The sequence below is a fragment of the Gnatocerus cornutus genome, chromosome 1, assembly GCF_029298725.1.
Source record: "Gnatocerus cornutus isolate USDA-ARS CGAHR chromosome 1, icGnaCorn1.1, whole genome shotgun sequence".
NCBI lineage: Eukaryota > Metazoa > Arthropoda > Insecta > Coleoptera > Tenebrionidae > Gnatocerus > Gnatocerus cornutus.
This window is the reverse complement of record NC_142233.1, coordinates 13165881-13189951: the sequence shown is the minus strand read 5'-3', so window position 1 is coordinate 13189951 and position 24071 is coordinate 13165881. Positions and strand designations below refer to the sequence as shown.

The 24071-nt window shown below is 29.9% G+C and overlaps 1 protein-coding gene across 3 annotated transcripts in view; it reads right to left on the bottom strand.

Moving 5' to 3' along the window:
• LOC148180391 (protein turtle homolog B-like) overlaps positions 1–24071 on the bottom strand; it is a 524867-nt gene that overhangs the window by 37615 nt on the left and 463181 nt on the right. For all 3 annotated transcript variants that reach the window (XM_088049704.1, XM_088049705.1, XM_088049707.1), the window contains exon 7: positions 12111–12255. In XM_088049704.1, the coding sequence (XP_087905830.1) occupies positions 12111–12255 (145 nt within the window). The remainder of the gene's footprint in view (positions 1–12110; positions 12256–24071) is intronic.

Below are 24071 nucleotides of genomic sequence, written 5' to 3'. Positions count from 1 at the left end.
GATGACCTTGGTGTGGAAGATTAACAAAAAAAAAAAGGATTTTAAAACCCCAAATCAACGACAAATTTGTCTAGTTGCTGGTGATGGACTGTCAAGCATCAATAAAAGACTGCAATCGTTCGGCAAATCTTACAGTGGAGGCCGCCACTGCTAATCTCAAACTTCCGTGACTGGTCTTCTGTGGTTGGGATCGTTTAAGTTGTGTTTTCTTGGGTAAAAATTCTTTGTCCATTTCTGATTGGTGCGTCCAAACGGGATGACCAGTGCTGGTATGAACCTCGGCAGTTTTAAGGACGCCTTGACAAAGTCAGATCCCTTGGAGAGGCCGTCTTTCCAAGTGTTTTTGTTTCCTAAAAGTCGTTCTTCAAGATTATTGCCAAAAAAGGGAACGAGATTCGACTTTTTAACGTTTGAGAATTAATTCTAGACGGAAAGCAGATTTGAGTGTAATATACATTTGCCAAAAGGCGAGCTGCATCCGATAATCATCCTATAATCTGCACATCACTGTCGCCCCCCCCTCCTTTTGCAAAAGGTGGTATAAAACAGTTTGATATTGAAGAGGGCCGCCCCATCTGAACTTGAAGTCCAGCTTAACGAGTGTCGCGATAGATTACCCTTTCAGGGACACAGACGACTGATTCTGGATTGGATTTTTGCGCGTTGAACAAAGGACAATTACCATCCAATGGGTATTTGGGACCAAAGTGGAGCGAGATACAGAAGGCAAACCTTGTGTTAGAATAGAGGCCCAACGCGCCGACAAATTTGCATGAACAGGATCACCTATCGTTGACGTCCCAACTGGCATCTGCACAAGGAGTGACAACACTTCTTGCTCTAAACAGGCGCATCCTCGGGCTCACCTCATCCGTTAGGATAGTCTCAGTAACGTACCGCAACCAGCAGGACAACCTGCAAGTTGTAACGCAATTCTCTACAAGAAAGCAACTCTGAAGAAGATAATCTCAGTAACGTAAAACGTACTCCGCAATCAGCAGGGAAATCAGCAATTTTGCAGCGCATTTCTCCATAAGAAGAAAGCGCAACGTGAAGAAAGGTCACCTCAGACAACGCTGCTAGGTCATACAAAAAACGTACACTGCAACCAATAAGAACACCTGCAAGTTGCAACGCAATTCTCCATCGGAGAAAGCGCAATTGCGTTCATTCAAGGCCAAGGAAGTCCGAAGATTCCTGAAAATGCTGCAACTCCTCTTTTTCTAGGCGATGAAATTTCTGATCGAGTTCGCTGTTCTCTCTCGTTCCTGTGGACGGACTGCAACTCAAACTGTGGCCACGATGTCTACTGGAAAGGTATACGCAAAAGTACCCCGCAACCAACCGGATAACCTGCAGTTGCAACGCAATTCTCCATAAGAAGAAAGCGCAATTGTGTTCTTTCTCAGTTTCTAGGCGATGAGATTTCTGATCGAGTTCGCTGTTCTCTCTGGCCCCTGGGGACGGACTGCAACTCGAACTGTGGCCACGATGTCTACTGGAAAAGTATACGCTAAAGTACACCGCAAACAACAGGATAAACTGCAGTAGTAACGCAATTCTCCATAAGAAGAAAGCGCAATTGTGTTCTTTCTCAGTTTCTAGGCGATGAGATTTCTGATCGAGTTCGCTGTTTTCTCTGGCCCTTGGGGACGGACTGCAACTCGAACTGCGGCCACGATGTCTACTGGAAAGGTATACGCTTAAGTACACCGCAACAAACAGGATAAACTGCAGTTGCAACGGAAATTTCTGATCGAGTTCGCAGTTCTCTCTGGCTCCTGGGGACGGACTGCAGCTCGAACTGTGGCCACGATGTCTACTGGAAAGGTATACGCTAAAGTACACCGCAATCAACAGGATAAACTGCAGTTGCAATTGTTCTTTCTGGGACGAGCCTGGAGTCAAGAAAGTCCGAAGAGTGTCGTCAAATTCCTGAAGACGCCACGGTGACGCCGCAACATAACCTCATTTTCTAGGTGATGAAATTTCTGACCAAGTTCGCTGTGCTCTCTCGCTCCTGGGGACGGACTGCAACTCGAACTGTGGTCACGATGTCTTCTTTTACGATATTTTCCCATTGCCTAACGTTTGTTGGCTAATTTCTTCAAAACTCGGGAAAAAAACGTGAACGTGTTATGGCACGAAAATGAAGAATGACAGAACCGCCAGTAAGCAGGCCTACCAACAAGGTGGGTGGCGGGAGTTTTGAATTTGCTTACTTTAAATATCGTGCGTGTTATGGAGAGAATGGGGGTACTACCTATATTCTAATGATGTCGAAGTGCAAGATGAGTGGCATAATAGAAAGTTTAATATAGAATATTGGAAAATTTTCGGTTGTCTCATAATATAAACTTCTAAAAAATCTTATTCTGGTTCTAAAATTTTGGAACTTGGCATAGTCAATAAGCGGGTTAAGAGAAGTAATATATTTAAATTTCATTCTTAAATTCCTAAACTTAAAGAAAATACGAAACTTAATCGAAAGTATTTAAATTAGTTCCCTCAAAAATCAAAAAAAAACATGAATCGAAAAATCGAGAAAGAATATTTTTTTTTTATTTTTTGGATTTTTAAATTTAGATTTTATAGCCTTTTCGATTTTGTTAGTTTTAATTTAGTTTTTCTTCGTAAACTTCACAGAAACTTCCAATAATTGATTCTTCTGAGTTTATAGCTGTTTTCGTCTTTAAATTAAAAAAAATAGAAAAGATAATATCGATTTTTGTTTATTCTCAAAATTGTAAATTTTTTGACTGTCAGAAGGGCCAACCAACCTAACTAAACTAACTAAATGATTTCAATAATTTAGTTATAGCTTAAGTTAATACAACTTTTTTAAATTTCCCCACTTTAAATGAAAACCTCTTGAAACACCGTGGAAAGCGGAACTCCACAAACGTAATGAAACAGTTTTGTAACTTTTTCACTGCTAAGTTTGAAATTTAGTTTCAACGATGGTAGTTTAAAGCACAATTAAACCAGATAGGCTATAAGCAGTAGAAGGAACTCATCTCGATGAAAGATAAAGGAGCTTGGCAAAAATCATTTTGCGAGATCCTCCAGATAAGAATTCAAACAATGAAGAGCACATATTTAATTAGTTTCCGTAGGAGAGCAAACGCCAAAATATGATCCCTGTAAATTCTAGAAGCGGCCATGCAAACTAATTCAGTCTATCACAACTGAAACAACTTTTTCCCTGCAAAAACATTTTGTAACATCAAAGTTTTACAGCACACGAGCTTTTTGTATCGCATTTTACCCCAATATATGGGAAGAGGGACTCATGCAGAGAAAGCGAAACAGTCTTTATATGCACACCACGCTTCGGCATAGTTTACAACTCTTAACATCTCACCACATTAAATAAGGCCAAGAGTAACCACTCCCATGAGGAGGGGCAATTTTTTGCTTCAGTAAACTTGATTAACCGACCATTTTGGTTTTGTCACTCTAAGGAAAAGAAGTTCATTTTGGGAAGAATCGACTGGTAGTTGCGAGTTATTTGTTTTTAATCAAGTGCTTAGGTTAGGGTTGTTGCAAAAAACCCGATAAATATTCACAAATGGCATCGTCAACAGAATCCGCAAGCTATCAAAAGCGAGCTCCTCGTTTACACTTGTTCTATTTTGTTTATGCAAATTTAACGCCAGCACTAGCGGGTGATTGAAGGGAGGCGACACATTACTCCACAAAGAGGCACCCCCATCGCATACTGATGCTTTTAATAAGTCGCACCGGATTTTACTTTCGCCTTCTTTCGTAGAGAGGAGAAAAGGTACAGTTATTGCACATTCAGCGAAAAACAGGTGTCTGAGTTTGTTGCATACGAGTGTCAAATGAAACGGATGGGGCAAGTTGTTACTGGGGAATGGTTACTATTTATGCTATTTTTGAATTATTATAAAAGTTTCTCTAAATTCTCTCTACGATTTTTGGAATTATTTTAAAATTTTTGGTCGTTTTTATTTTGAATTACTGCACCCAGGTCAAGTTACTTGTTACTACAGACGGGGCAAGTTATTATTGCGAGGCAGGTTGCAACTAGGAAACTGGTACTATTTTCTTTGAATTAGAGCACTCTGGACAAGTTACTGCGTATGGGGCAAGTTATTATCGCCCACCGGGCAAGTTGTTACTGGGACACTGTTAGTATTTTATATTCTCTTAAATTATACCAAAACTCTCTATCGATTCTCTTTGATTTATTGCGCCCGGGGCAAGTTGTTACTGGGAATTGTTGTTATTTTTAATTCTCTTAAATTAATCTAAAATTCTCTATTAGTTCTTTTTAGATTACTGCGCACAGGGCAAGTTATTTCTGCGCGCGGTAGAATTTTTCACTGGGAAAAGTTACTATTTGTTGAATTATTTTGAAATTTTCAGTCGGTTTGGATTACGTGGAGTTTGGTAACACCCAGTCCAAGTTGTTGCTGTACATGGGGCAAGTTGTTCTAGGAAACTGTTACTTTCTTAATTCTGTAGTTTTCTCTCGGTTTAAATTGGATTACTGTACACTGGGCAAGTTGTTACTGCGCATGGGGCAAGTTATTACGGCCCACGGGGCAAGTTTCTATTGGGGAACTGTTACTATTTGCGATAATCTTAAATTATTCTGAAATTTTTTATCGGTTTTCGTTGAATTACTGTATAAGGAACAAGTTGTTACCGAGAAATGTCACTTTTATTTTAGTCCCTTTCAAATTTTTATAAAATTTTCTTACATACTTTTGGGAGTAATTGATTGTTTTTGGCTCATATTCATTCTAGATAATCATTCAATTTGCTTTAATTCGATTTGTACTGTAATTCCTCTTTAGATGTTTTTTAGATTGTTTTTAGAATCCCTAATTCTTAAAAAATAATTTTGGATCCTTTCTAGTTTTTGTACATTCTATTTTTGTTTTTAGATCTATTTTCCATTCTCAATTCTGTTTGCTTACATTTCTAGTTAATCCCCGAATTTTCTATATTTTACTAGATAGTATAAATTTTTTAGATTTTTACAAATTTTAAGAAATTGTAAGATCGTCGTAAAATCCAAAAATTTTAAGTTTGTAAATTTCACAATTCAAAAATTTTGTAATCTGGCACAATTAACAGACATCTTAAAATCAATTACTTTAAAAATTGTTGTTGTTTTGTATTCCAATTGTTCTGTAACGAAGTTTAATTCACATTTTCAAAATTGCATGGTTGCCGTAAAAATACATAATTCTAAAATTTGCATTTTTTGTTCAACTATTTTGTAATTTGGCACACGTAACAAACATCTAAAAATTTCCAAACTCTGTAAATTATTGCTGTTTTTGCTTTAAAAATGTCAGTGTAATAGAAATTAATAAAAATATAGTAGTTATAATTTTTTTAGTTGTAGTAAATTTCTCAAAATTGCTAAAACTTTGTAATTTTGTCTTAAGAGCAATAACACTGTAAATTTTTATAGTATCTACCTCGTAATTGTCCGAGTTACAGAAATCAAGTAATTAAAAATAAAAAAAATCTCTTTAAGAATGATTTCCAAAATGTCACTTTTTTGTTCTAAAATTTTAGAATCTCGCAGAAACTAAAAACGTTAAAGCAATGACGCTGCAAATTTCAGTTGTTTTAGCGTTAGAATTGTCAAATTTGTAAAATTTTATAAAAAAAATTATAAAATCGTTAATTTAAAAATTTCTAATATTTGACTTGTTTGTTCTAAAATTTTAAGCTTTTCCACATTTAATGTGTGTCTCAAAAATACCAACTTGGTTGATTTTAGCTATTTTATCTTCAAAATTGTAGTACTGAAAATTAATACAAATTTAAAATTGTGTGATCGTCAAAAAGATTGAAAATTCTAAAATTTAACTTCATTGATCAACAAATTTGTAATTCAGTACAAATAAAAAATGTTTAAAATGTTCTTCACTGCCTCGGCTTTAGAATTGTCAGAATTATAGAATTTATTCCACAAATTTTATGAATTTCGTTGTAAAAATTTGAAAAATTGTAAAATTTGACTTTTTTGTTAAAAATTTTTTTAAGCGCATCAAATTTTTTGTTTTATGGTTAAAATTGTCGTAGTAATGGAAGCTAGTACAAAAAAAATTGAATGGTCATCACAAAAATACAAAATTCTAAAATTTGATCTACAATTTTGTAATTATTCTGCACCAGTAACTAATTTTAGCTATTTTAGATTTAATATTGTCACCGTAAAGAAATTTTATAAAAATTTTGAAATAAATTTTAAAATATAGATTTTAGTTGTAAAATTGTCTAATCCTGCAGAATTAATAATCGTCTTAAAGGCAATAAAGGTGCAAATTATCAGAGTTTAAATTTTGCAATTGTCAGAATAACAAAATTTAATCAAAAATTAAAAATTCTGAATTTTGTTTAATAGAAAAAAAACTCAAATTATCTCTTGAGTGTTCTAAAATTTTGGAATTTAGAACAAGTACTTCATCTCACAAATTTTATTTGATTGCAAAATTAACTTGCTTTAGCTTTAAAATCGTCAAAGTAACGAAATTTTATAAAATTTTTAAAATATTTGTGATTGATCATCGTTAATCTGAAAAATTGTGAAATTAGATTTTTTGTTTTAAAAATTTGTGTTTTTCTTATTTAATATACCACTTGTGCACATTTTCTCTTTTTATCTTCAAAATTGTTGTAGTAATAAAAATTAATATAAATTTAAAAAAAAAATCTAAAATTTGAATTTTTTGTGCAGGTAATAAATGTTTAGAAAAAATCAATTCTGCAAAATTTTGCTGGCTTTCCTTTAAAATTGTCAGAGTTAAAAAAATACCACAAATTTTGAGAATACTCTTGTAAATTTAAATAAAATTTAAATTTTGACTTTTTTGTTCTAAAATTTTAAGCTTTTCCGCATTTAATGTGTGATTCAAAAACACTAATTTGCAAATTTTTAATGTCTTGGTTTTAAAATTGTCAAAATTGTAGAATTTGGTACAAATTTGACGAATTTTCTTGTGAAAATTCCATAATTTGACATTTTTGTTCGACAATTTTGTATTTTGGCCCAATTAATAAATGTCTTGAAATCATATTGCCAACTTTTACAGTTTGAGCATCAATATCGTTGGCGTTAAAATTTCTAAAAAATCTTTGTTTTTATTAAACATCCTCTTCAGGTTTTCTCCACCACCTTTTACCGGAAAATTTCACGTTAAAAACGCAGATAAAAGTAAAATAAATACACTCCATTTCCGTCCTGATTGTCTCGATCTTTTAAACAAATATTCTGCATGTCCGGATAACGAAAACTCTTATTTTTATCGTGCCAAAAGCAACGCCTTAAAGATTTCATTATTTTATCAAGCAGTTCTACATGACTCTGAAATAAGTTGCAATCTGTTATCTAATTCCTTTGTTTGTTTCTCTCCGTTTCTCATGCATGTTTGTCGTAATTCGATTTCTGTCTTGCGGAAAAGTAATGCTCTAAAAATTGAAAAATGCTTTGCCTATTTAGAGTATAAACTCGATTTTTTCGGAGGCCCCTAATGTCTCCGAACGAGGCCAAAAAATCACTTCCGCCAGAGCCGCACTTAAGGCTTTTAGGCGGCTATCAATAAACTTTTTGTAGTAAAATGCGGTCGTGACAAAAACGCGCAGTGCAATTACCATGTTGTTGATGTTTCGAGATTGAAATGTCTAATTTTCATTGTTGATTCTGCCTCCTTAGCACGAGCTGCCTCTTCAGCAGCTGCAGTGATTATATAGGATAGGCCTTGTCAGTCGCTGACCAACAAACCATGGTGTAAATTAGGAGAGGATATCACTCCAACAAGTATAATAATTAACCGGGAACGTAAATAGAGCCGGCACTTTAGTCGGTAACTGCGGTCCAGATATGGTCTAATTTATACGGAAGAGCATCAAAAGCAGATGAGGTGGTCAGCCGGCGGTTTCCATATGAAATCCATTATGGAGGGAGCTTTAAACTGGTGGACTTCTCCAGCAAAAGGGTGCAATTAAACGAGTGATTCGGGACGCTAATTTCAGTATTTTTACATAAATGGGCGGACGCGAGGAAGAATTGGAGCTTTTAAAAAAGAGAAAATTTTAAATTTCCTTTTGATTTTGTTTAGATTTTACTTGTGTTCTTTTCACTCTCTTCACGTTCTTTCTACAATATGTTGGGTGGCTTTGGAATTCCTGTCATGTCTTATTTTACCGCTTTGTTCTCATAGTGAATATAACTACGTTAAAAGTTATTTAAAATGTCCCTTTGTCGACGACGTTTTAGTCACGGTTTTGCGTTCAAATATTTGATTTTCATTTTCAAACCATATTGAGAATAATTTTTTTCAGAACTAACTTTGCTCCACGATTCAGGTTAACTACAAATGTCAGTTGGAAAACTCTACGCTCACATTTGTAATAAGTGGCAAAATTCTTTGACTTTTAATGGGCTCCCTTGATGCTACAAACATTTATAAACACCTTGTACGTCCTCTTTAAATTTACATTTTTTTTTAGAGTCTTCAGCTTTTTGGATTATCTAAATTGTCTGTAAACTGTTCTTTCAATATCTTTAGATTTTTTTTTGAATTGTTTTGATTTTTTCTACCTGTTTCTATTTTCGTTACACATTTTAGATTCGGTTTTTGGAGTAATTAGATGTTCTTTTTGCATTCTTCTTTAGATATTTTTTAGATTCAACAGTTTTATAAAATTCATTTAATTATTATTTTATTTTTAATTTATTTTTCATTTCTTTACTTTTTTTTAATTGCATTCTTTATTTTTAGTAAAATTTTATAAATTATTTTATTTATTTTATTATATTATTTATTATATATATTATTATATATTTATTTATTTTATTATTTTATTTTTATTTTATTATTTTCAGTATAGCTTCAGCAACATTCATTTTAATATTTTTTTAATTCTTCAGGATTAGGTTTTACATTTTTTCAACAAACTTCAAATTTTTTAGATTGTTGTTTGAAAATATTTGGAGTATCTTTAGAATTTTTTTGTACTTTAGATCTATCTTTAGTTCTGCCACTTATTCGATTTTCTCCATTTTAGACTTTTTAGGATCTATTATCATTAAATTTTTCTTTCTACAACTCTGGTGCTGTTTAAATTTTTTAGATTTTCTCAAAGTGTTGTACATGTTCTCATAATCTTTTTTTTTGATTCTCCAAACTTTTCTTAGATTCTGTTTAGAATATTTAGACTCTAAAAGATTCTCATTATATTCTCTTGATGTTTTTTAAAATTAGTTTAAATTTCTTTCTATAATCTTCGTGAAAGTCAAAGTTTTTCTTTGGATTTCTTCCAATTTTTCCAGACTTTATTGAGTGTGCTAAATGTTTTAAATAATATCTAAATATTTTTTCCTTAGATTCTTTTCTAGGAAAATAAAACATTTTTTAACGAACAATTACTTTTACTCAGTGGAGGAATTTTTAAATTTTGATTTTAGGCGAGACCTGTCATTTTAACCTGTTTTATTATGTATATATTTTTAAATTTTTACTTGTTTCATTTAATACTTGTCTTTTTGTAATTTTATACTATTGTAATGACCTAGATTTTAATCTGTATAACCTAGACCTTTGATTAAACCGTTCAGGTTTCTTTCCCAACAATAAACATAAACATTCTATTCTTCAATCTTGGATCAGAATCTTCTAATAAGTCTCTCAATATTTTATTTAATTTTTTTAGATTATATGGATTTTCTAGATTTTTCCTAGATTGTAAATTAATTTTTAGATTTTTTTACTCTTTGCGTTGTATTGATTTTGCTTAGATTCTGGTTACAAAGTCTTTATTGTTTTCCTTTCAAATTTGAATTTTTTAGATTATTCTTAGAATTTCTTCGGATTTTTTTATAATTGTCGACATTTTCGCTATTTCTAGATTTTGCCCAGATTGCTCCTTAGATCAGCTTAAAATATCTAGAAATTTGAAATATTGTCTAAATTTTTATTAGATTTTCATTAGATTTTCATCAAGTTTTTTCTCAAATCCTATTAGATTTTGTTTAGATTTTTCTCAGATTGCCTTCAGACTCTTTATTTCACATTAGATTTACTTTAAATTCTCTGTAGTATCAGTAGTTCTTCGGGATTCTATTTATATTTGGTCTAATCTTCTCAAAATACTCTGAATTTTCTTCAGATTCTTGTTTTCAGATTCAATTCAATTCTTCAAGAATTTTATACATTTAACCTTTTACTTGAGTAATTATCATCTGTAGATTGAACATAATTTCTTTTAAAATTTTTTAGATCCTCTTGATTCTCTTAAAATTTTCCATGTCTATCTATATTCTAAATTATTTATAATTTTTGTTTGTTTTTTTTAAAATTATTTTCAAATTCTCTTTTTTCCTCTTAAGCTTCATCTACCCTCTTACTAAAATCTTCGGGCTTTTATAGATTCATTTTTTAATTCTTCAGAATTATTTTTTACATTTTATCAACATTCTTTAACTTCTTTAGTTTGTTTGGATTTTTTGTTTTCCAGAGATTTATTTCTAGCACTCTTAATGAGTTTTCTACATTTTTCTTAGATTGTGTACAAATTTTCTTTTCTTTTTTAACACTTTTGAAATTTTCTTTCACTTCCGTTAGATTTTTTCGGATTTTCTCGGATTTTACATAAATTCTTTTTGAATTTATTTAAATCGTTTTAATTCTTCTACATCTCTTTATGATGTCTATATTTCAAAGACTTTTTCTACATTACTTCTAATTTTTATATAATTCTTTCAAAATTATTTTCAAATTTTTTTCCTTAGCCTCATCAACATTCTCATTTGAATCTTTTGCATATTTTTTTTAATTCTTCAGTATTAAATTTCACGTTTTTCCAACATTCTTCAAATTCTTTAGATTTGTTGAACTATTTATTTCCCTCAGATTTTTATTACTTTAGTTAGGTTATTCTCTTTTTTGGTTTCTCTTAATTTTGTCAGATTCATTAGAAAAACTTTCTTCTTCTTCTTCTTCTTCTTAGATTTTCTAGATTTTCCTTAGGTTGTGTACAGAGTTTTTGAAGTATTTTTGGACTTTCTTTAGCTTATCATTAGGTAAATTCTGTTTTCTTATATTGTTTTACTCTTACTTAGATTCTCCTCTTATGTTCAAAATTTCTGTGAATTTGTTCAAATTCGGTCCAAATCCTTGACTATTCTAGATTTCTTTAGTCTTTAGATGTTTATAATTTTTTTTCCCTACTTTTTTTTAATATATACGATAATTTTCTGTTTTTCTTTTAATTATTCTTAGACTTTTAAATTTGGGTCATTGATCTCAACTAGCTATAGGCTTTTTAGATATTTTTTAAACTAAATTGTTTATATTTTTAGTCCATACAATTTACTTAATTTTTTGTAAAATGCACATAGTTAAAATGTCTTTTTTATGATCTTTCTAAGTTTTCAGATTTTTCCTTCTTTTATATACAGGGTGGTCCACAATCAGCTTCTTCGACATTTTTCTCAAAAGCTAATGTAATAAAAATTTAAAATTTTTGGAATGAAAGTAAGCGGATAAGACGAACACAATAAAAATATTGAAAATTTATCGGTCATGCAAAATTTTTATAATTTTTTTAAATTTTTATTGTTTGGCTTATTTTAAATGGAACACTTCGTATATTACTGCAAATTTTGGATTCTGCATCTAAATGTGCCAGTTCTCAATTGTACCATTTCAAATATAAATATTTTGATTTTTATAAAATAATAAAATTTACACAAAAAAGTATCTATTTTTAGCAATATGGGAACAAAATTTTACATTGTAAAGATAAATAGATTATTATCTAATCAAAACCGCTACTTTAATTGGAAAATAATAAACAGGGTGTGATTTGTAGACGCTAATTTTCGGTAAAATGGCAATAAAATCTGGAGTATTCAACGCCGACTACTACTTCCGGTAGAACCGGAAGAGTAACAAAAACGTAAATTCGATACGTCTAATCTGCTTAGTTTTGTTCCCAAACCATCAAATAACTGTTCAAAATGATTCACACAGGTTGCTGTTAATTGCTATTGTTGTGTACAAAGTTTTTTCGAGCACGAATGTTGAAACGCGATAATAAGGAGTTGATGGTTGACTTACGGTAAATATCAAGCTTCCATCCGTCTTCAAGCCCGCTGTCAGAGATATGCGGTTGCTGACCCCTGCAAGATAAATATTTGCCTCCATCTTCGACAGTTGGGGTAAATGTTAAGACGCTCGTTGTGGTGTTGAGGTCAGGACTCGTCTGGAAAAAATAGAGCACAAGTTTAGAAACGAGCTTTCGCAAACAATAAATTTTCATTAAAGAAATAACAAATGGACTGAAGAAAAGATTTAATTTGCGGCAAATCCGAGGGCGAAAATAACGCCGTGCCAATTGTAGCAACTCCGAATGAAAGAAAATATGGAAAATATGAAGATATCCTGAGGAGAAATGCCGGTGATGGCAAGAAGTTTAACTACATCACGTTCTCGCTGTATATATTCATATTTCAACATTTTTGCATTTTCTGTGAATAACATTCTTATTATATTATAATGTGGGGAGGATTTCTTTCGGTCGGCGCGCGATATTTCTCTTCGACGTCAAACTCTATCCTTTTTTTGTGATGAAGTCGAGAAGTCTTTCGTACAAATGCGAATAGCTTTGACACGCGTTTGATATATATGGCGCGTGTATCAAATTCACGAGATTAAAAAAACTTTAAAGTGCGCCCGGCGCATCCACCATTTTTAACTTCCAACGTTTAATAACTGCAGCTGCAAATAAATATTGAGTTTGTTTTTGTAATTCTGGTATTTCTAATAATAATTAATTAATGGATTAAATTTAGTAGCTTCGGTGTTTTTGGCGAGTGCAATAACTGTGCTACATTTCAATATTATAAAGGCAAAAAAACAAAGTCAAAAATTTTGTATTTATAATGGAAGAAAATTTCCAACTTTTTCATTAGAATTTGTAATTCTGGTATTTTTAACGATAAATCAATGAAGTTTGGGAGCTTCAATGCTTTTTATGTGTTTAATAATTGTGTCAAATTTTAAAATTATAGACCAAAGTTCTAGAAATGTTCGTTTTTGGGCTGACCAAAAACTGCTAATATTTTTTATTAACACTATAATTTTGGAATTTTAGACGATAAATTAATAAAATTCGGGCGAATTTGCTACATTAAGGCTGTTTGATACGATTACATTTTTTCTCAAATTTTTACGAATAAACAAATATTCTCGTGGCAAACAGCAATATGAGAAAAAATATTTTTACAAAAATGCTGAACATCTAGCAAATTTGATCAGAATCTAAAAAATTTGAACAGATCTGAGTGATTATCTATAGAATCTATAGAAAATATTAAGAAAATCTAATAATAATTTGAAAAAAAAAGTCAAAAATGGTTTAAAAAAAGAGCCTTAGAGGAAATACCAAAAAAATCGACCAAGTTCAAAGAAGATGAATTAAGATTAATTCAAACTGAGAACAGTCTGAAGAAAAACCAAGCATTTAGGAAAAATCTAAAGCAAATCTATAGAAGCTTTAGAAATCAGAGATAATTTAAACCTATTTTAAAAAGGATTAGAAATACTAAACTACTTTTGAAAAAGATTGAGGAAAATTTGTAATTCTGATGTTTTAACGATAAATAGATAAAATTTAGGAGCTTTAATGCTGTTGAGGAGTCAAATAATTGAGCCAAATTTCAAAATTATAGAGCTAAATAAACAAAATCTAGAAATCTTCGTTTTTTGGACTGACGGAAAATTGCTAATATTTTTTGTTGAAACTGTAATTCTGGAATTTTTAAAAATAAATTAATAAAATTCGGGCAATTTGCAATAATAACTGCGCTAAACTACAAAATTATAGAACTACATAAACAAGTTCCACAAATTTTCGTGTTGAAAACAAACCAAAAATTTCCAAAAATGTTATCATAAAAATTTTGTAATACTGGTGTTGCTAATAATAATTAATCGATAAAATTTGGAAGCTTTGGTGTTTAGGCAAGTGCAATAACTCTCCTACATTTCAATTTTATAGAAGCAAACATACAAAGTCAAAAAAAATTATTTATAAAAAAACAAAAATGTCCAACTTTTTTATTAAAATTTGTATTTATGGTAATTTTAATGAAAAATCAATGAATATTGAGAGCTTGGATGCTTTTCAAGTACTCAATATTTGTGTAAAGTTTTAAAATTGTAGAGCAAAAGAGAAAAAGTTTACAAATTTTTAGGCTAACCAAAAGTTGCCAACATTTTTTTTAAACTGCAATTCTGGAATTTTTAAAGATAAATTAATGTAATTTGGGCAACTTGCTACTCTTGACATGTTTAATAACTGTGCTAAACTGCAAAATTATAAAGCTACAGGGACAAGTTCCACAAATTTTCGTGTCGAAAACAAAACAAAAAATTCCAAAAATGTCATCATTAAAATTTTGTAATTCTGGTATTTTCAATAATAATAGTTAATCGATAAAATTTAGCAGCTTCGGTGTTTTTGCCAAGTGCAATAACTGTGCTACATTGCAATATTATAGAAGCAAAAAAACAAAGTCAAAATTTTTTTATTTATAATGGAAAGAAACTTCCAGCTTTTTCATTAGAATTTGTAATTCTGGTATTTTTAATAATAAATCAATGAAATTTGGGAACTTCGATGCTTTTAATGTGTTTAATAATTGTGTCAAATTTTAAAATTATAGACCAAAGTTCTAGAAATTTTCGTTTTTTGGGCTGACCAAAAGCTACCAATATTTTTTATTAACACTATAAGTTTGGAATTTTGGACGATAAATTAATAAAATTCTGGAAAATTTGCTACATTAAAACTGTTTGACACGATTACATTTTTTCTAAAATTTTTACGAATAAACGAATATTCTCGTAGCAAACAGCAATATGAGAAAAAATATTTTTGCTAGAATGTTTGCAAAAAATTTTTAAAACGTTCTAAAAATTTATAAATAATTTTACAGTTCTGCGCAAAATGAAGAGAATAGACCTCAAAACCGCTGATTTTGGAGGTTAGCATACAAGATACATTTTTCTGCTTTAATTTTGTGACAAATTTTGAACGTCAATTTGACATTATGTCGTTTGCTTCCGAACTGTGAAATTAAATTTCTCTCCTACATGTAAATAAAGAAACGCGTATTTTGGGTTGCTTATAAATATACAATGCAGCTCTTAAAGACCCTTGGCGTGTAATTTAATGGTTTTGAGTTAGAAATTTAATCAACAATCCTTCGAAGCTCGGGAAATAGTATTACATAATTACTATTAAGTACCGCTCTAACTTTAAAAATCGTCTTTTGATTTTCACTCTAATAAAAAATTAAGTTAATCGCCGCCCCCGGATCTCACCGTTTGTCACGAACTCCCGCATTTCCATATCCGGCGAAACTTTCCGAGATGACCGTCACTTTTTCTAAACTTCTTTTCTTGACAACTGTTTTTATTCCTCCTGTGACGTGCATACAAAACCCAATCGAATCAATGTCCCTCCAACTCGGACATAACAACTCAAGTATTATTATATTAACTGGCTTTTCTTGTCAAGAAACTCCAGAGACAATCTCACTTTTCAACGCCGCAACCCTATTTGTGCGTCTGCAGATAAACTGATACGAAGCGACTTGAAACAAGTCCAATCAAATTATTCCTTTCCCGATTCGTTATGTCGTAATCGTTATGACAAGTTGCGAGACAACTTTTTGTCCGGAGCGAATTGCGCCGAGACAATTAAAACTAGAGTTGTAATTACTTTTATCCAAAAACAGTGAGATTACACCGCTTTATTTCAAGTTGGAATTGTTGAACAAACTCGATATTTATTTGCAGCTGCAGTTATTAAATGTTTTGTTCGTTTTCCGGGCGGCTGTCAGTGGAATTTAAAAATGGTGGATGCGCCGGGCGCTTAGTTAGCACTTTGAAGTTTTTTTAATCTCGTGTTTTTTATTTCGTTCCTTTATAAATATTTTTTTTACTTTTTTGGTTCTGTAATCTTGAAATTTAGCACATCTATTGCACACGTTAAGAATAGCATAGCTTCCAAATTTTATCGATAAATTGTTAAAAATACCAGAATTGCAAAATTTTGGTTTTAAAATTTTTTTGCAAATATATACATTCTAGCAAATATATTTTTTCTCATATTGCTGCTTGCCACGAAAATATTTGTTAATTCGTAAAAATTTGAGAAAAAATGTAATCGTCTCAAACAGCTTTAATGTAGTAAATTTTCCAGAATTTTATTAATTGATCGTCCAAAGTTCCAAAATTATAGTGTTAATAAAAAATATTGGCAGTTTTTGGTCAGTCCGAAAAACGAAAATTTCTAGAACTTTGGTCTATAATTTTAAAATCTGACACAATTATTAAACACATAAAAAGCATCGAAGCTCCCAAATTTCATTGATTAATCGTTAAAAATACCAGAATTACAAATTTTAATGAAAAAAGTCGGAAATTTTCTTCCATTATAAATACAAAATTTTTGACTTTATAATATTGAAATGTAGCACAGTTATTGCACTCGCCAAAAACACCGAAGCTACTAAATTTTATCGATTAACTATTATTATTGAAAATACCAGAATTACAAAATTTTAATGATGACATTTTTGGAAATTTTTGTTTTGTTTTCAACACGAAAATTTGTGGAACTTGTCTCTGTAGCAAGTTGCCCAAATTTCATTAATTTATGTCATTAAAATTTTGTAATTCTGGTATTTTCAATAATAAATGAATCGATAAAATTTAGTAACTTCGATGTTTTTGCCGAGGGCAAGAACTGTGCTACATTTCAATATTATAGAGGCAAAAAATCAAAATCAAAAATTTTGTATTTATAATGGAAGGAAATTTCCAGCTTTTCCATTAGAATTTGTAATTCTGGTATTTTTAATAATAAATCAATAAAATTTTTGAGCTTTGATGCTTTTGAAGTGTTTAATAATTGTGCCAAATTTTAAAATTATAGACCGAAGTTCTAGAAATTTTCGTTTTTGGGCTGACCAAAACATGCCAATATTTTATATTAACACTATAATTTTGGAATTTTGAACGATAAATTAATAATATTTGGGAAAATTTGCTGCATTAAAGCTGTTTAGTCACGATCACATTATTATTTTTACGAATAAAAAATTAAAAAATTACTTTCAAATAAATATTCTCGTCGCAAACAGCAATATAAGAGAAAATATTTTTGCAAAAAAAAAAATTAAAACTGGTATTTTTAACAATTAATCGATGAAATTTGGAAGTTATGATGTTCTTGACGTGTGCAATAGTTGTGCTAAATTTCAAGATTACAGAGCCAAAAAACCAAAGTGAAAAAGAAAATTTTATTTATAAACGAAGGAAAATTTTTAACTAAAATTTTTAATTCTGCTATTTTTAACAACAAATTAATGAAATTTAAAAACTTTCGTGTTTAAGAGGTGATAAATAAATGCATTAAATTTCAAAACTATAGAGCCAAAGGGAAAAGTTTTAGAAATTTTCGTTTTTGTGCTAACCATAAGATGTCAACAATTTTTATTAGAACTGTAATTTTGGAATTTTTAACGATAAATTAATGAAATTTGGTCAATTTGCTACTTTTGACATGTGTAATAACTCTGGTAAATAACAAAATTATAGAGCAAAAAAAACAAATTCCACGAATTTGTGTAGAAAAAAATTCCAAAAATTGTATCATAAAATTTTGTAATTTTGGTATTTTTAACAATTATTTGATGAAATTTGGAAGCTATGGTATTTTCGACATGTTTAATAACTGTGCTAAACTACAAAATTATAGTTTTCATGTAGAGATAATAAAGTTCAAAAAAGAATTCAAATGTGTAAAATCTATAGAAAATTAGACTAAATCTAGACATTAATTCCAGAAGAATTCATATTATTTCTCTGGGTCTAAGAAAAATATAAAATCTAGAAAATCCGAAAAAAGCTCAATTAAAATGTAGATACATAATATGTTTAAAAAAATCAAGAAAATTTAAAAACAATCGAAAAAGACAAAAAAAATGTAAAAAGAAAACAAGAAAATAAAACTAAAAAAATCAAAAATTAATCCAAAGAAATTAGAGTTTTTAAAGTTTTAAAATAATAACAATAAATTAGGATAAAAATAAGAAACAAATTACATTGTATAGAGAAGTCAATGAAAATGGAAAATTAAGAGTTCCAGATGCTTAAAAACTTATTTAAGAAAAATCTAAAGCAAATTTTGAGACAACTTACTGACTATTCACATTTTAATTTAGCGGGCTTTGTGTTACCATTATTACCACATTTTATCCAAAGGGCACAAAAACAAACATAAATTTAGTAACTACATGAATGCATAATGTTGTTTTTTCAAAGCAAATAAGTGGAGAAAAATGTGAATTTTTGCACCAAAATTGTTTTTCATCAAAATAAATCGGAATAATTTTCAATACTAAATTTATTACCTGAAATTCCATTATCCCGTAAAACCACAAAACAATTCCCAAAATATTTACAAGAATCACCTCATTTAAAATACCTCCCACAGCGAAAATCACTCATCAATCATTCCATTTCTACAAAATAATGAAAATACTTTACGCCTGTCAGTGACAAAATCCCCAGACCCATTAAATCCGATAAGCAATAGCGTCGTAACAAGTGGGGAGGTCGGCAACAGACGTTTATTACCTGTAAACCGGTGACGTGCTTTATGACTTATAGGCGTTGGTGCAAAGTGTGAAGAGGGTAATAGGCTATACATTCAGAGAAACGCTTGTCGCCACCTTTGATAATTCGCTAGCCGTCAAAAGAACGTTTTTATGTGACCCCAACTAAACTTTACCGGAACATTTCACGGAAATCTTTTGTTGGGAGAAGGCAGCTTTAATTTACAATGGGGGCATAAATCGATCAAATTTTTGCTATAGTTTGTGGACAAAATTTGAATTGTTTTGTTAGAATAAATGCATATTACTTTATTTTAAACAGTCGGTAAAAATTTGAATGTTTTATTCATAAAACTCTCATTAATTCGATCTTCTTGACTTTCATAATCAGACAATCTATTAAAATTTGACCAAAATTCTTTTCATTAAAATTTGTAATTTTTAAAGTTCTCTAATGCACTGCCGTTGACATTTCAGAATGTTAGTATTTTGGGCCTTCTCATTATAATTGCGCCAATTTTCAAAATGATGGGACCAAAAACACCAACTGAGCAATTCTTTTTAGATTTCAACAAAAATCTTAATTTTTTACTTTGTAATTTCTTGAATTAGCGACATTTTAAAATAATACATACTACTTTAGACCTTCTCATCTTTTTTTAATTTCAGTTTTTCTTTTAAATTACACAATTTTCACAATTTTGCCGCTAAAGCAATGAAATTTTTTGTATTTATGTCTTTAGAATTGCGAATTAGTTGTGCTAAATTGTAGAGTTTGAGAACAAAAATTACAAATTTTACAATTTTAATTTTTCGAACCACCTCAAATTTCTAGTTTTTCTTTTAAATTCTGCAATTTTGACAATTTTGCGGCTTAATTAATAAAATTTAGTGCAATTATTGCTTCAAAAACGTTAATATAGTGTTTTAAAATGTAGAATTTTAAAACAAGAATAACGAACTTTAAAACATTTTGTAATCAACTCAAAATTTCAGTTTTTTTTGTTAAATTCTTCAACATTGTCAACTGTTTTGATAAAGCAGTGAAATTTGGTGCTCTTGTTGCTTGAAAAACGTTAATTAAATGTGCCCAGTTGTAAAATTTTAGAGCAAGAAATACGAATTTAAAAGTTTTTTGTTTCTTATTGCATCAAATTGCAGATTTTGTTTTAATTCCATGTCTTTGGCAATTTTTTTGCTGCAGCAATAAAATTGGATGCACTTATTGCTTTAATGTCGCTACTAAATATGTTAAATTGTACAATTTTAAAACAAAAATTACGAATTTTAAAACTTTTCGTTTTTCTAAGCAACTCAAAATTCTAGTTTTTCATTTAAATTCTACAATTTAAACAATTTTGTCCCTAAAGCAATAAAATTTGGTGTACTTATTGCTTTAACGACGTAAATTAAAAGTGCTAAATTGTCGAATTTTAAAACAAGAATTGTGAATTTTAGAACATTTCGTTTTTTTAGACAATTAAAAAATTTCAGTTTTTCTTTTAAATTTCATAACTTTGACCATTGTACCACTTAAGAAATGGATTTAAAATACACTTATTGCCTTAAAGACATTAATTAAGTGTGCTAAATTGCAAAATTTTTAAACAAAAATTACGAATTTTAGAATGTTTCGTTTTTCTAATAATTTAAAATTTCAGTTTTTGTATTAAATTCCATAACTATAATTTTTTTGCTTAACCAACGAAATTTAATGCATTTACTGTTTTAAAACGTTAATTGGATGTGCCAAATTGTAGAATTTTAGAACAAGAATTTTAGATTAGAATTTAGATTATTTTGTTTTTCTAACTTAACTCAAAATTTCAGCTTTTCTTTTAAATTCCATAACATTGACAATTCTGCTGCTAACGCAATGAATTTATGTGCACTTATTGATTTAAAGACGCTCATTAAGTGTGCTAAATTGTAGAATTTTAGAACAAAAATTCCTAATTTTAGAATTTTTCGTTTTTCGAACGAATTCAAAAATTTCAGTTTTTATTAAATTCTATAACTGTATCAAAGTCTTCGCATAAACAATTAATTTTGGTGCATTTACTGTTTTAAAAATGTTAATTAAGTGTGCCAAATTGTAGAATTTTAGAACAAGAATTACAAAATTTAGAATTTTTTTTTGGTCTAACTAGCTCAAAATTTTAGTTTGTCGTTATAATTCTATAACTTTGCCAATTTTTTTGTCAAAGCAATGAAATTAGGTGCATTTATTGCTCTAATGTCGTTAATTAGATGTACCGAATTGTAGAATTTTAGAACAAGAAGTATACATTTTACATTATTTTGTTTTTCTGACTTAACTCAAAATTTCAGCTTTTCTTTTAAATTCCATAACATTGACAATTCTGCTATGTGCACTTATTGCATTGAAGACGCATATTAAGTGTGTTAAATTGTAGAATTTTAGAACAAAAATTTCTAATTTTAGAATTTTTCGTGTTTCTAACGAATTTAAAAATTTTTGTTTTCATTTTACATTTCATAACTGTGTCATAATCTTCGCTTAAACAATAAATTTTGGTGCATTTACTGTTTTAAAAATGTTAATTAAGTCTGCCAAATTGAAGAATTTTAGAACAAGAATTACAAAATTTAGAATTTTTTGTTGGTCTAACTAGCTCAAAATTTTAGCTTGCCTTTATAATTCAATAACTTTGCCAATTTTTACGTCAATGCAATGAAATTAGGTGCATTTATTGCTCTAAAGTCGTTAATTAGACGTGCCAATTTGTAAAATTTTAGAACAAAGAGTATGCATTTTAGATTAATTTGTTTTTCTGACTTAACTTGAAATTTCAGCCTTTCTTTTAAATTCCATAACATTGACAATTCTGCTGCTAACGCAATGAATTTATGTGCACTTCTTGCTTTAAAAGCGCTAATTAAGTGTGTTAAATTGTAGAATTTTAAAACAAAAATTTCTAATTTTAAAATTTTTCGTGTTTCTAACGAATTTAAAAAATTTTGTTTTAATTTTAAATTTTATAACTGTGTCAAAGTCTTCGCTTAAACAATAAATTTTGGTGCATTTACTGTTTTAAAAATGTTAATTAAGTGTGCCAAATTGTAGAATTTTAGAACAAGAATTACAAAATTTAGAAATTTTTGTTGGTCTAACTAGATCAAAATTTCAGCTTGTCTTAACATTTTTATAACTTTGCCAATTTTTTCGTCAAAACAATGAAATTCGGTGCACTTATTGCTTTAAAGTCGTTAATTTAGTGTGCTAAATTGTAAAATTTTAATACACGAATTATAAATTTTAGAATTTCTTCTGACCAACTTAACATGTCAGATTTTATTTAAATTCCTCAATTTTGATAATTTTTGTGCATTTCGATTTCATCTTTAAAAATGTTGTCCAAGTGATTGGTATAGCAGTACTTGGAGGCACTAAAATCTACTAAAATGTGCTCTGACTGCAATTATTATCTTCAATATATCTTCAATATCCAAATATTGGCTCAGCGTAAAATCCTGCTATTATTGCAGATATTGATAATTCCTCCTCTTCTTATTCATTGGTATTAAGGCGGACTTAATAGCTCGCTTATTGGTGCCGGCATTGTTCGTTTTGTTTTCGCAGAAGAAATTTTGATTACCTCTTTAAACTGTAAAAAGTACCACAGATGAAAGAATAATATTTACGATGGAGTAATGTATTGAAAGCGAAACAATCTTTTGTAAAATAAATAGGTGCGGCGTGGAGATGTTTTCGTCATTAAATTCGAAAGATTTTGTTGTCGAAATCAATCGACTAAATGCGAAGTTTTCGATTTTTATTTTTATCCCAACGTCAAGCTGTAAAAATATAAAAAATCGTTTTAATTTAAAGAAAATACTTCCGCTCGCTACGAAAATATTAAATGTTGACAAATTATGTACACTGCGGGAGAGAAGGCGAGAGCAAACACGATAAAAGATTCATTTTTTATTTTATTTAAGAAATGTCGTCTCCACTTTGTGCGACATTTGTATTACACAAGACGGTCAAAGTTAAAATTTCATACGTTATTTTGAGAGATAACAAAAATAAGGGCGGTTGCCGTGATGAAATTCATGGCAAGTTGGGATCAAACGATATAAATTTCATCAGGAGCGTCTTGTTGTCGTCTGAAGTTGGCCAGTAAAGACGTTGTAAATAATGTTTCCTCAGCAAATATTTCACGGTATCGGATATTGGTGCAGTTGGGTGCAGGGGTTACAAATTCACCCATCAAAGGTTCGAATAATACGATTCAATCACGAGATGCGAAACTCAGCAAGGTGCGCTCCTAGGATGTTAGATTGGATTCGAAAATATTCCTTCTGTTTCCCAATTCCGCTCTAACAAATTTACCGAGTGTATTTACTTTTATTCAATTTATGGCGGATTTCCTAGCATTTATCCACCGTCTCACTTCATAAGCCGCTGTTCAGCAATTCCATATGTCACGGGTGTGACAAAATGACAACATTTTTTTACGACTAAGAGCTTTTTCAAGCAGAAGTACACTGTTATCAGGTAGGTTAAAGTGCTGCAAATTATCTAAATAAAATTTGTTAAGTTACGATTGCAGATCATAGAGCAACGAATTAATTTGTGGTGTCACGGGTGTGACGCGTACAAATTAAATTTATTGTTTTTAATAACATTTTTCTATATCTTCTGCGAATCACAAAAGTCAGATTCCTTCTCTTTTAGTACACAAATATATGAACTATGTGCACACATTTTAAGCCTCTTTGCCATAGAATAACCAATTCAATTGTGCACTGTATTTTTTAGAAAACTGTAACGGGTGTGACATACATTTGTAACGGGCGTGACAAAGCAAAACTTGTTAAATAAACGTTGCTAAAAAATGAAAATAATGTAGCAGAAAGACTAATTTTATTAATGCTGCCGCACTAAGCAAATATGACTTATCTACATAAAAGTCCTAACTGAGATATCGAACTATTTGCGTTTATATTTGGTTCCACTATTTACCTTATGATCGTGTACTTCAAAATCCTAGTATATTTTTTAAAAGCGCTTTAAAATATAACCCTAAACTTATCATTCAATTATTTCTTTCGGATTAGTTAATTTTGCACTTCAAGCGTTTCTTTGAACAAAATATTCCACATTTACTAAGCACAAATACCTTATCTGCAAATCAAATAATTATTAATATTGTTCTCGATAGTTTAACTTTATTGTCATTATGTCATTAATGGTAATTTAACAATTGTATATAAACAAATAAAATAATTTTTTTAACAAGTTATGAACAAAAAATTAAATTATCTAAATTTGAATCGACCGTTGTTGTAGACAAATTAAGCCTGCTTAAAATCTTTTTTGTATTTAAGTGTTTTGTCTCTTTGGAATTTTACCCTTACAAAC